Source organism: Suillus subalutaceus (genome assembly GCF_016647625.1).
Source record: "Suillus subalutaceus strain FC151 chromosome Unknown DFJ58scaffold_86, whole genome shotgun sequence".
NCBI lineage: Eukaryota > Fungi > Basidiomycota > Agaricomycetes > Boletales > Suillaceae > Suillus > Suillus subalutaceus.
Genome location: NW_024540335.1, coordinates 126,430 through 139,821, shown reverse-complemented (window position 1 = coordinate 139,821; position 13,392 = coordinate 126,430). Strand labels below are relative to the sequence as shown.

At 46.8% G+C, this 13,392-nt stretch overlaps 1 protein-coding gene across 1 annotated transcript; it reads left to right on the top strand.

The window, feature by feature from the left end:
• Positions 1–9,997: 9,997 nt before the first annotated feature.
• DFJ58DRAFT_891869 (uncharacterized protein) lies at positions 9,998–12,099 on the top strand (the record flags this gene model as incomplete). The annotated part of the gene is made up of 8 exons (XM_041394768.1): positions 9,998–10,170; positions 10,225–10,306; positions 10,365–10,424; positions 10,479–10,611; positions 10,661–10,736; positions 10,794–11,092; positions 11,139–11,607; positions 11,661–12,099. The coding sequence occupies 8 exons, from the start codon at positions 9,998–10,000 to the stop codon at positions 11,824–11,826; spliced, it is 1,458 nt and encodes a 485-aa protein (XP_041241679.1). The 3' UTR covers positions 11,827–12,099.
• Positions 12,100–13,392: the final 1,293 nt, after the last annotated feature.

Here is a 13,392-nt window from a genome sequence, read left to right as displayed (position 1 = left end):
ACCTAGTGATATATCAGCCTGCAGGTCACAGGAAAAGCAGACAGACACTAATGATATATCAGCCTGCAGGTGATCAGAAAGCAAATAAAATAAACAGACCTAGTGATATATCAGCTGCTGGAAAGTGTTAAAACAACATGAGAGTGATGTATCAGCCGGTGTAGAGACTTGTGTTTCTCCAGGCTCATATGGGCCAAATTCACGCCTTTTCACGATGCACTCGATATCCTTGCAACGCGCCCTCTAAATTCGAAATGCACCTCGAATGTGACAAACGCACTTTCGCGTTAGCGCGTTTCGACATGTACACGCTTTCGCATTTTGAGTATCCACATTCCTGCAGTTGCGCATCCGTAATAACGCGCTTCTGTCGTGTTTTGCCTTAGCGCGTTTGCTTTGTCGCGTTTCACGTTCTGTCGCGTTTTGCCTTAGTGTGTTTGCGTTGTCGTGTTTCGCATTTCGTTGTGTTTTCGTCGCTTTTGTCGTGTTTCGCGTTCTGTCGTGTTTCATTGTGTTTCGTCACCTTTGTCACGTTTCACGCTGTCGCGTCTTTCACGTTGGTACAGTCACACTTCGCCTTTCGCGTTTCACCTCCTATGCCGTCGCCTTTATAGCGCCTCGCCTTCTCTCATCCTCGCATTGACGGACCCTTGCTACTGCCTGTTCGCACCTTCCTGATTACGCACATATGTGCTTTGGCGTGTACCAGCGTGCTTGAGCGCGTTACATCGGACTTTGTTGCACTTCCTTAGGATCCGTCGCCCATCCTCCGCATGTCCTGTCCTAGTCCTCCAAGGTCCATTGGTGCATGCCCTTTTCACTAGAACTCATATGGCATCACACAGGCACTTGTACTTATCACTATGTTTCATTATGGACCCTGACTTACCTCATCACATACCTTAGTGCTCCCTACTCGGTTCCGAGGCCTGGGAACTCACTTAGCATACTTACACGTCAGCGTGTTTCATTTTTCTGTTACTTACTTCCGTTCTACTATCATCGAAGTGTAGAGCACAAGTGATCATCTAAATCAACTAGTTTTCCCTCACATTTGGCGCTTTGACACCCTTAAGCGCTTATTGCCACGTCTATCCTTTCTTTTGGCTCTCTATTTGATTGCCATCTCGACTGGAACTCTCCGTTAAGATCGCGTGGAACGCGCTCTCACATTAGAACGTGCTTTTCCACACTTTCGCTTTACCTGGCGCGTTTAGGCGCCTTTCATCTGTGCACTTCGCGTTTGGGTGCATTATTTGCATCAGTGTCTCATTCAGGTCTCTAGACAGAACTGCCAGTTATAGATCCCCCTCATCTTTTCTAGAGGAATCTTTCTCAGTAGCAATCCCCTTGGGATGACTTTTCACTTGTATCCAGAGGAGTACTTGAGAGCCCACTTCCCACTCTTCCCCCCTTTAGCATTCAGCTATCATTCCTCACCCTCACCGGTCACAAGAAAATCAACTAGAAAGACAGTGATGTATCAGAGACAAGTGGACAGACCGAGTCATGTGATATACAGGACACATTGATACATCTCTCACAAGTAGAACATATGCCACGGCGTGATACATCACCATGTAAGGGTTGATACATCTCTTGCAAGTAGAACATATGCCACAGCGTGATATATCACCATGTAAGAGTGAAAGGTGTGGATGTATCACCTACCTTCTATAATAACAGTATATGATAGATCATACTGCCAGGAAGTTTTCTGGATGCGTGCTGCAGATCAAGCAGCACGTAACACTGGGAAAGCACATGGCACATACCTTTCTTGGTGCTTGTGAAGCTGGAGCAAGGCTTATATCAAGGACTGTAATGCATTTCCCCTTCACAAGCAGACACAAAAAATTTCACGCATCTGTGACGAGTCCCTTGCTGCCGATTTGAAGCTCCATCTTCAGACTGTTGGGAAATTTGTGCGTGCACAGGATCTTATCGAGTACCTGAGCATTCCTGAAAATCAGGCACATCATGGTTTCACAAAGACAATTTCACCGAGGACCGCTCAATGATGGATGAATCACCTTGGTTTCTGTTGGAAGAAAGAACCAAATGGGCAGTATTCTGATGGTCACGAGTGGGAAGATGTTGTCTATTTTTGGCAAAATGTTTTTCTGCCAGCATGGAATAATTACCAGACACGGATGACAAAGTGGAAGTGTGAGGGAGAAAATACTGTTGAAGATGCTGAGGCCAATGCAGCACTACCAGGTCGTCGAATTGTACTGTGGTTTCATGACAAGTCGACCTTCTATGCCCACAATCAACAGAAACGAAGATGGGTGCATAGCTCTGAAGGTGGAATCCCTCAACCGAAAGGGGAGGGGGCTTCTTTGATGGTGGCTGATTTCATATCTGCAGATTATGGGTGGCTCCACTCTCCAGATGGTGAGGAGAGTGCTTGAGTCCTCTTCCAGGCAGGGAAGGCACATGATGGATATTTCACAAACGAGGACATTTTGGCCCATGCTGCAAAGGCAATGGACATCCTAGAAAGTGGTATTCACACGAGGACCATGTTCTAGTTTTCAATAACGCAACCACGCACCTCAAATGAGCTGACGATGCACTTTCTGCTCGAAAGATGCCAAAAAGCCCCTCTGCAACTTGGGGGGTACCCCGTACAATTAAGGACACCAATGGTAACATTGTTCTTGGGCCTGATGGAAAACCTGTTGAAGGAGAAAATTCCTATGGCCTGAAGCGAGGCTCCCAAATGGCAATCCCCAATCTCTGTATTTTCCCAACAGTCATCCAAAAGCCTGGATTTTTCAAGGGCATGGCCCAGATTTTAGTTGAACATGGCTATGTTGATGCCCCCAAGCTCCATGCTGAATGCAAGGATTTCAAGTGTCCTACTGATGGCAAGAACACATGTTGCTGTCATCGGCTGATGTATATTCAACCAGATTTCATCAACATCAAGTCACGTCTCGAAACCTCGTGTCGTGCACAGGGTTTTGATGTAATCTTCTTGCCGAAGTTTCATTGTGAGCTTAATTTTATAGAACAATGTTGAGGCTTTGCAAAATGGCTGTATCGAATGAAGGACCGGTCTTCATCAGAAGAAGTTCTCGAACGCAATGTTATTGAATCACTGGATGCCGTCCCAATGGAGTCAATGCGACGGTGAGTGCTTCTGTCCGGACTCCCACTTGAAATTAGCTGACCAATCTTTAGCTTTGCTATGAGATCCGCAAGATTTATTGATGCATATCAGAAAGGCTTGAATGGCATGCAAGCCGCGTGGGAAATTAAAAAATATCGTGGCCATTGTGTTCTCCCGCAATCCATTATGGAGGAGTTTGATTGTCATCCCCTCCCATCAGCACATTAATTCACACAATACACATTCTCTGCTAGTGTTTTAACTCATTTCATACTTGTTGCTGCATCGTGCTTTTAATATACTTTAACTTCATTGTACCAAATTCTTCAATCTACTTACCATGCTTCAGCATGAGTTCGGCATACTTTTGAGATACTTATCCGCACAGCGTCACACTTGGTCACATGCACGTGATGTTCGTAATCCACCAGACCGCTACCTTAGGTTCCTCCCAACATCATACACATGGCCATGTATTTTTTTTTGGCAAAAAATGAAGTGGATCTTGTGCCATGGTCGAGTTATGGGTGTTCGAGGCTCGTTTTGTGCATAAATGACTCCCTCAAAAGGTCAGATCACCACGGAAAAATCTTGGATGTAATATGATGGTTCTACATGATTATAGAATGCTAAAATAAATTTCTTCATGGCCACATGCTTGTCAGAATTATCCTCTGTGAATGAAATACGACCTAGACAGTGACAATCTATCCAAAGCGTTACAATGAGACTGCATGCATCTAAACTCCGCTGTGCTGAAATGTGGCACAAAAACACCAATGTCAAATTGAAGTCCATGCTCACCTAAACAGCTGCATGGTCAAGTCCAAACAGCTGCGCCAGGCCCAAGAAGAAAAAATCCAGAAGGCCTGTGCACATACCTTACTTCCTCATGGACACGAGCACCCATTCAATCCTCAACAAAATCTACATCATGGCCACACACCTGCTACTACACACTATCATAATCTTCAGCATTACCATTATCACGATTATTTACCTACACAAGCTCATTATTCAAGTGCACGCTAGTACACACAATGTATCATCATCTCACTGTCACATAGTCAGTTCAATAAACTATTAATTGTGCATGCTTCACACTTTGCTGTGGTGCACGACTTTCAAATGGTGCGGAGTGTGAAAAGGCATGGCAGCAAACGTGTGACTTGGTGTGACAAAATACACGAACTCTAGGGAAAACTGCACTTTTCTGCACGGTAAGTCTCCACTGGACTCAACACGTCAATTTTAAAAGAAAAAACTAGCGGGCCTCATACTTTAAAGGTCAGGCTATTCATCCATCAAAAAATTATATTTTTATGTGGATGTGTTGTAGAGTTATATATGTTTTCTCGAAAATGCGCGAACTCTATGGGACATCTAGTAGCTTGTAGAACAGGTGAGCGGAGAGTGATTTTATCCGATATGACGGCAAGTCTTGTATTTGATTGTGAAGGAATGGGTTGAATGCTACTAAGAGTATTCTGAATTGATTTGAGGACATCTGGTTTATGGGATTACCGGCATTTGAAGACGGGGTTTGGACCGGCGATCAGTACTATCCCTTCCACTGCAATCGGCACCCATGGAAGTCGGGAGTCATGCAAATGTCACTGCAAGTCATGACATGTCAGATACAGTAGGCTGGTTTCAAAGTCAGCTCAGCAGTCAAGCAAGAGCGCAACTTGAGGATCAGTTAGTATTGGGCGTGAGCGAGCAAGCATAGTATATACTAGTAGATATGTCTAAGTACGAGGGTGACCATTATTAGTGCTGTAGTTGTAAATTTGGGTCCTGTTGACTCATGATGCATGATGCAGTGGCTGAATTCTTCAAACATGTTTTTCCCGCCTGGAAGAGTGCAGAAAAACATTGTTTGTTAGAAAAGTGCTGATTTCCAGTGTCAGCAAGAAAATCTTTGATTCTTGCCCAGCTGAGTTCCTCGACCGTCCATCTCTCGCTGCTAGACTTGCAAATGCGGCCTGGCCATGACCAACAGGGTCCAGCAACCCTGCCAGCACGAGTCGGCACTTCCAAAATGGGTGTGCAGTTTGAAATTCCGTCACGGTGCATATTGGCAGGTGACATTTCTGCGCGACTTCAGCACTTTCAATTATCTCACTCAATTCTGCTTCAATCATGGTTGTTCAACCTTGTAACAAGTTGCATTAGAGAGAGAATGATATCTATGCTAAGAATTTTGTGTTGAAGTAGCTAGAAATACGAGTTTTGTAAAAGTGCCGACTTCTGTGGGGTGCTTAGGGATCTGCACGGGTAAACCCGGGGTACTTGGGCATCAACCTGTACCCGTACCCGCGCAAACCCCTTACCCATACACCAGGGTAAGGGTCGGACAGCGGGTACAGAGGGTGTTCATGGGTTCTGCGGGTACTTAGCAGGTAGCGATCAAAAAACTGACAATGACATAGCTACAAACATAAAGTAAAGTCCTACACAGTGATATCATCCCACCCATCATCAAGTGCCTTCTCATCACCTACAACCTCAGGTAAAACAACAACTGCCTTGATGTCGTTGTCCTTGACAAGACCCATCAGCAACCAGGTACCCAAACACAAGAGAGCATGCGTGGATTGAGCCGACAGTCGACTACGCACGTGAGACAGTAAGAGATGCCCACGACTGAATGTCCATTCAACATCAACAGATGTAGCTGTAGATATTAAGTACTAAACACTGGGCGAAAAAAATAGGACTCACCTGGAATGGTGAGATAGTCCATAGCCATGTGAGACAAGTTGGGATACATTGCACGATGCTCGTGCCACCAATGAACAGCATTGTCGATGTCCTCGACATTGGCCTGTAAGTACATGTCGAGTTCATGGTATGTAGTCTTCTCCTTCAACTTGGACAGTGCTGGCAGGCTGTCAAATATATTAGCAGAGTCGTCATCCTAGAATGTATGATCAATATATACCATGAAAACTGCAAAACAAACAGATTACAACATACCTTTTTTTTGACCATTGGCATAGAGACTTGAGGCTCAAGAACGGTGCGGTGCGATTGATATGACTGAAGGTATTGCTCATGAACAATGTCCTTAGCTGTTTCAATCCACTCAGGCTTCCATCCAGCACACTTGAAATATTCTAGCTTGTGCCACGGGTGAAGAACTGTAAGGAAGTGATAGTTAGTGACAGGTTATTTCTGCAAAGCACAAAAAACTTACCCATTGCGATCCGGTATACTTCTGAGGCATCGGTAAGTGAGTAGTATTGGTTCAGAGTCTTTTTTGCCAGTCCCAAAGCAACGCGTATCACAGGATGAAGAAGATCTCTGTTGATCATGCTGTTTGTGAAGGTGGTGTCAATGTGGTCCATGGCAGGGATGACCATGGAAAGGTTGGGCAGTTGCCCGCGAGAAATACAGAGTGGCATGTTTGAGAATCTAGAATGCAAAGTTCCAGGTGAGTCAGGTGACGTGATACTTTGCAAACCACCACTGAAGCTGCCACACACAACGCCCTCAACAAGCCGCCGCACACAACACCCTCAACATCACTCCTCTCTCACTCAGCATTGAGACCATCATTGGTCCAATCGCTGTCTTAATAACCAAGGGTCTTATATAAATACGTGTAAGAATGTAATGACACCACAATTACACTGGATAAGACTTCTTGCCAGTCCTCGATTAACACGGTCTACGACTTTTCTTCTTTCGTGGTAGATAATGTGTGAGTTCTTGGGAGGCTCGCTAAACCAATCAGTTAGATTAACTTAGCCGGAGCTTTATTATCTCTGATTGAAACTATGGGATTGTCTAGGATATACTGTCTAGACACTTGAATTGGTTTCCTGAATATACAATAAACTGTTGAGAAGCTGGTCTCAAATGTGACTACGTTGACCAAAGCTCGTGTTGGTCAATATACAAATACCTGGTGAGAACGCTGGTCTCACAAATAATAACAATGACCAAAGCTTGTGTTGGTCAGTATACAAATACCTGGTGAGAACGCTGGTCTCACAAATAACAACAATGACCAAAGCTCATGTTGTATACAAATACCTGGTGAGAATGCTGGTCTCACAAATAACAACGGTGACCAAAGCTCATGTTGGTCAGTAGACACTACGTGGTGAGAACACTGGTCTCACAAAACTGGGTTTCTATCGTGAGAAACTTATGTAATCTCAAGGGAAACACTTTCCCTGCACTTGTCTGGACAGTTCTTACAAAGGAAATGGGCTTTGTAAGCAGCAATTTGTTCAGACTGAAGCTTCTTAGGTGAGGGTTCAATTGGCTCAAGTGGGAGATTCTTGAATGCAACAAGTGGGAGATCTATTTTTTGGGGGAGAATGGGCTCTCCTTATATACATTTTGTGTGGGAATATTATGTAAGTAAAAAGGTGATGTAATGTCTTCAGAATGTGAGAAGAATATCCCAAAAACTGGAGCAGAATGTTCTAGCAGCTGCAAAAGAACATTCCAGAATATTCATGGTGGGATAATGACATCATTCTGAGTCACTCTGAGTCATTATGAGTCATTGGAATGTTCTAGCAAATTCCATGGAACATGACATCATTATGACATCACTATGATATCATATCTTTCAACAAAATACCAGCAGAAGTGTGGGTGAAGTCCTATGACATCATTATGACATCATATCCTGTAGGTACAATTTTATGAAGCATCTGATTAGTCAGAGCATCCTAACAGAAAAGTTGGTTTTATTGCCTCATTTTACCACAGGCGTGTAAAACGCCAAAGCACGTGACCCCGCTGACACATCAGCAACGCGACGCATAGTACTTACCAGTACTATAACGCGCAGATCTGCAGCTCCCGTTCCGTTCGTCTTCGCATTACAGGATGCACCGCGCCTGTACCTGCACTTGAGGACCACTCGCAAGCACAGAAACCACTCACCAACGGAGCTCGCCGGGCCCCTTGTGTCGCCGTGTCGCGTCCATTCAACCTCGCGCTGTTGTTGCTACGCGATTCCGTCGAAATTTCACGTGCGCACACGCAGAAAGATGGCATAGTTTATGTTTTTTTCTCTGTCCATAATGTACAGCTGTATATACGTGCCGTGCACCCATGCAATATACATGTTTGAATTTGCTTAATTGTATGGTGAAAATGAGCTCGTGCGCCCGCCCGCTCTATCCATGTAAAATTCCGCCGCCGGAGCTCTCAGCCACCCGTAAAATCCCAAGATCTTACGGTAAAATAAAGTGCGGCGGGCACTTTACCCCGACTTTTCCGTTCTTTTCTTGTAAAATGCGGCGCGCAGCGTGGCGAAAATTTGCATTTCTGGTTCCCTTCCCTCAAAATTTTGCTTTAAATGTAGCCTTACATTCTCACTACGGTTTCTGCTACTCTGAATGTTCCTAGAGGTGTGTAGTTCTTACCCTTTCATTAAATGTTGCAACGCGCCTCACACTCAGACCAGGGGCTGCCCTAACGAGGCAGTGTGACCGTTTGTCACAATCGCGTTGCTCTTTGTCCCGCACTAAGACTAGATCTAGCCGCACAATTTGTTCAACACCAACGGCCCTCGACACCACCCCATACAACTCAGTTCTATCGCGGTCTTGTTCATTACTGCGGCTTAGTATGAGTGAATGGTGCTCGCCAGTCCACAGCTGCATCTAATGTCAATGCCGCTTTGGATGCAGCGGAGCAAATAGGCTATCCCGTCAACCTTCGGTCTGCATTCACTCTTGGTGGTCTCGGTTCCTGTTTCGCCAATCACTTGCAACCTCCTCCTACTCCTACTTCAGCAACTAGTCCTCCACCCCCAGACCAAACAAAAGGCACATTCAGCGTCCAAGCATTCGTCTCGCGCGTCCAAGCACTTGTCATAGACGACCGAGCCCTAGTTGAAAGACTGATACGGTCCGCCCAAGCACATGACCTACTCAAGAACGCCCCCCACCCTGAAAACAGCCAGGTTGCAGCCAGAGGAACGTTCATTAGAGGATATGTATGCACCACGCAGTCCTTCACAGGCATCGCACGTTTGCGATACAGACATTCGAAGCAAATGCGAGGAGCTCTAATAAGTCAGAAGAGTGAGTTCCTCGATTTCAAGCCTCCGCGGGGCTAATATCGGGCTACACATGTTCAGACAATGAACTTCCTCCAAGTTCGGCTGGGGAATGACGAAACGGATTGAGAGCCATGGACTCGCTCGGTTCAAGGCTCACGTTCAAAGAGTTAGCTTATTTTGTTGTCTTTCTTCGTTACTGTCGTCTGATCTCCTTGTAGTCTCGGCAGGGCGTCTCCCTCTTCCTTGACTTAATTCGCCAGGCTCGATTGCAGCCTATGGCGTTAGGCTCGTATATAATACATCTCCACTCAGAACGTTCTTTCACTTCTACGGATACTCCGGCTTCATCCCACAGCTCAGACAATACTGGACATGCGCCAGAGGAGTATTCTTCGCCCACGACTGAAAACACTTGGTTGGGGCAAAATATGGGGCAGTAGGACCCCAATGTCAAGGAATACTGTGGCATTGAGGTTAATGCTCGGTACGTTTATGGTTCTTTTCATATTTTTCTATAGTTGACACGATTTCTTTCAGTCTAAGTCGCTCAAGTGCCCTGGCATCTAAAGCTACTGGTTATCCGCTTGCTCGGAGTTCCAATGGGACCTATACCGTCAGTCCTGGCCTCCATAATGCCCACAGTCTACCATCACTCCCGCCACATCCAAGTCATTGAAATCAAATCAAAAAGGAGAAGACCACTACGCGGGCAGGGCAATACATCTTTATAATGCCACAGCGCTCCTGAGGAAGATTATATTCTGTGCACATCCGTGTCGTCGGTGACTTCACCGCTGCGCTCGCCAAGGCTGTCGGCTGTAACTTTGACTCTAAGGATTCCAAGGATGTCAACGCCAGTGGTGGAAAGGTTATTGGCACGAACGCAAATCCGCCGTTCAACCGGGTGCTCCCTCGTATCAATGGTTGACGGTCCGTTTGGTAGTGCCAGTGAGGAATTCTTAAATTACGAGACTGTTTACCTTGTTGGTGCTGGTATTGGTGTCACACCCTTCGCTTCGTGCGTATCACATCTCTCATTTACTCGATGACGACATTAACCATATCCATTCAGTATTCCAAAGTCGATCTGGTACCGCATGGACAACCTGAACAACTCCAAGCCTACCCGTCTCTCCAAGGTCTACTTCACTTGGGTCATCCGCGACTTTGGCAGCGCCGAGTGGTTCCATTCACTACTGCAGGCTATCGAAGAGCAGGATCAACATCTACCTCACTGCAAAGATCAAGGAGGATGACATGAACAACATTATAGTGCGCGGTACCCATTTTTCTCAGTGGTCTCCGTACTAATTGTATTTTCCTTAGGTCCAAGATGTCGGTGCAGAGAAAGACGCTATCCCTTCTTTGCGTGCTCCCACTCATTTCGGCAGGCCAAACTGGGACAGGGTGTTCGGTTCTATAGTTGAAAAGCACCCCGAAACTGATGTCGGCGTGGTTTGTAGCTCGTCGTTGCTTTTTAACTCATCTGCTTACCTGTCCTTTTCCAGTTCTTCTGTGGCCCCATATTTTCGTTTCGCGGTCTTCACGCGAGGACGAGATAGGTCCCGTCTGGTGGTCGATGCGGTAACTGGCAACGGTTATTGCTGCTCTACTGTTATAAGTGACCCGACAGTGACCCAGACGTTTTATCATAACGATGGTCCCTGTATCACTTGGACCACTGGATTTCTCCCCGGAGCCTGATCTTCATCCTTTGTATCCGAGTTCAAGTCTCATATCCCACTCGCTGTCACCCGATTCGGGCTTAGCACCCCAAGCATGCGTATTTGGGGATCTATCTCTTCTCCATTATCTTTTGTCTGACCATCAATCACAACCTTATATCGACCTCAGCGCACGCGGCGAAGACCGGCTTAGCTTGATCAGTCTTGCAATCCTAGGTTTCGGGTCTGAATCGGAAAGAGATGTCGAAGTGAAGAGTGTGTAGCGCCGAGGAAGTCCTAAACAAACTAACACTTGCTCCAGCCTCATCCTCGTATTCCTCACCATCGCCGCCACCATCACAACCTCCAATCTTGATTTCGACCTCAGTCTCTTCCTCCCAGTATCTACAGCCAACCCTGTGCCATCAGGCCACAGCTCCTTCTACAACACCCGCCCCGGTTCCCATGGACTCGACCTCTTGTCCCTCGCCTCGCGCCATTCCTACACCACAGGTGCCACCCTCCAACAGCCACCGGCATAGCGCTGCAGCAAAAAAGGCAGCTCCCATCCCTGGCGTCGGCATCCCAGACCTCCCACGTGGACCAGAGGCGTGGTGCACTGCCGTGAAGCAGTGGGAAGACCCTGCTGCATCCATCGGCGGCAAGGCACTTAAGGATTGGCCCGAAGAGTGGTACACTGGCCCCATGCGCACGGTCACTGGCGTGAAGCGGAACATCCTGCAAGGTGATCGCTGTCGAGTTCTACCGGTGAGTAGCCTTTCACGCCGATTGTGGGTTCAAGAGCGGCGCTTGGTTGCTTGCAACTCATCACAGGCTTCGACAGGCTGCAGCGGGACGAGGGAGTATTTCTGGAAGCATACCCTGAGGCGACCCGCGGTGTCAAGCCACTTTTCGATGCGATTCAGCGCCAGCGCGAGGGACGCGGAGAAATCACTGGACGAGCAAGTAAGAACGGCTGCCCAGAAGTTCGAGCATCCTCCTCCCGCTGAGACTATAACACCACGGCCCCACATCACCATATTTCTGGGTCCGCATACCACCAACACTTGTCCATGTATCAACCCCATCCACATTTGTAGCACACACTCACTGTCGCTGGGCCGGCATGAACCACACACACAACTGGATCTGTATCTTTCTTCGAACTTTGCATTCTTCGATGTTGTGTAGTTTTTGCTTTTGTAAGAGTTGTCGTACGTTTCACACCGAAGGTCTCGTTTTTGGGCCTCCGCAAATCCGATTTGTTTTAAGAGACACGCAGCGCGTCATTGAGAGAACAAGAACACTGCTAGAGGGAAACAGCACCGTGCGGGAAGGAATCCGGCGGAACCCGAAGATCACGTGACCGTAAAACGGCGTAAAATCCTCGACAAAAGTGTTATTTTGAATCAGAACGGTCGACAAAACCCAGCCACCTGAAGGTAGCGGGAACTTATCGCTGCTGGAAGTCAGCGAACTGCCCACCCATGCTTGCACCAAGTGGCATGCTGAAATTATCCGGAACGTCTAGCAACCAACCCAGCCGCCCTTCATGCCCAGACAACTGATTCTACATGTTTGTGGAGTTCTAATGTCTGAGCACACTGGAGTCCCTCTGTCTGGATTCCAGTTTATCACTGTCTACCGCCATCATGTCCATTTCTAATGGCCTTGCTCATGTCGATGTTCCACAATTTTATTGCGCCGCGAACACACCCACTTACCGCTTCCTTGCAATCTGACGACAATAATACCACATTATCTGCTATAATGATGTAATGTACTGCCAGTGAGTGAGCCTTTTCGACTCCTTCGGCTGTATAGGTTTTTATCTGCATCCAACCCGACGTCGCATCGAGTATCGGAACGTCAGGAAGCGATGCGAAGAAGGCCGACAGGCTATAAGGAAGAGGACGCTGCTGTGAACACGATACCAAGTTTAAGGATTCCAAACGAGACGTTCCCATGGCTGATGAGGTCCCAGGATATTTCCCGGCATACGCTTCACTATGCAATTTCCTGCCTACGCTGCGCATACTATTTGTTGAGTGCAGAGGCTAGTTTTTGGTGCGTCATAAGTCTTATTTTTTTCTGCGCCCTTGCTTGAGACTCGCCTCAGAACTCGCTGAGGCCTGTGTCTGCCCTTGTCAATTTGGTACTGCCAATCCCGTTCGTCGTACGCCGTTTACTTCGAAGCTAGCCAAAAACCAATGTTCTAAGTACTATCTTCCCGATTTATTGAATTCTGATCTATTGCTATCGATGACCAAGACTATACTTGCGAGATTGAGACAAATATCGTGCGATTTCTGATCAGCCGGGTATCACCTTGTGAACCTTGTCTGAAATCGTACAAGGATGATGCTCTATTGTCGATATGAAACCTCTGCAAATTTGGGTCCACTGTAGGCCATCATCGATTCATCATTGTGCTTCATTATTAGCAAATGTCTCACTCTCGCGTGTGGCAAACGCTTCCAGCCAACAATGAATAGAAGACAATACCAATACACCAACGCAGTTGGTGTGAATCGTGTGTGGTCAACGCCCACACCTGCCATAGGTATATATATAAG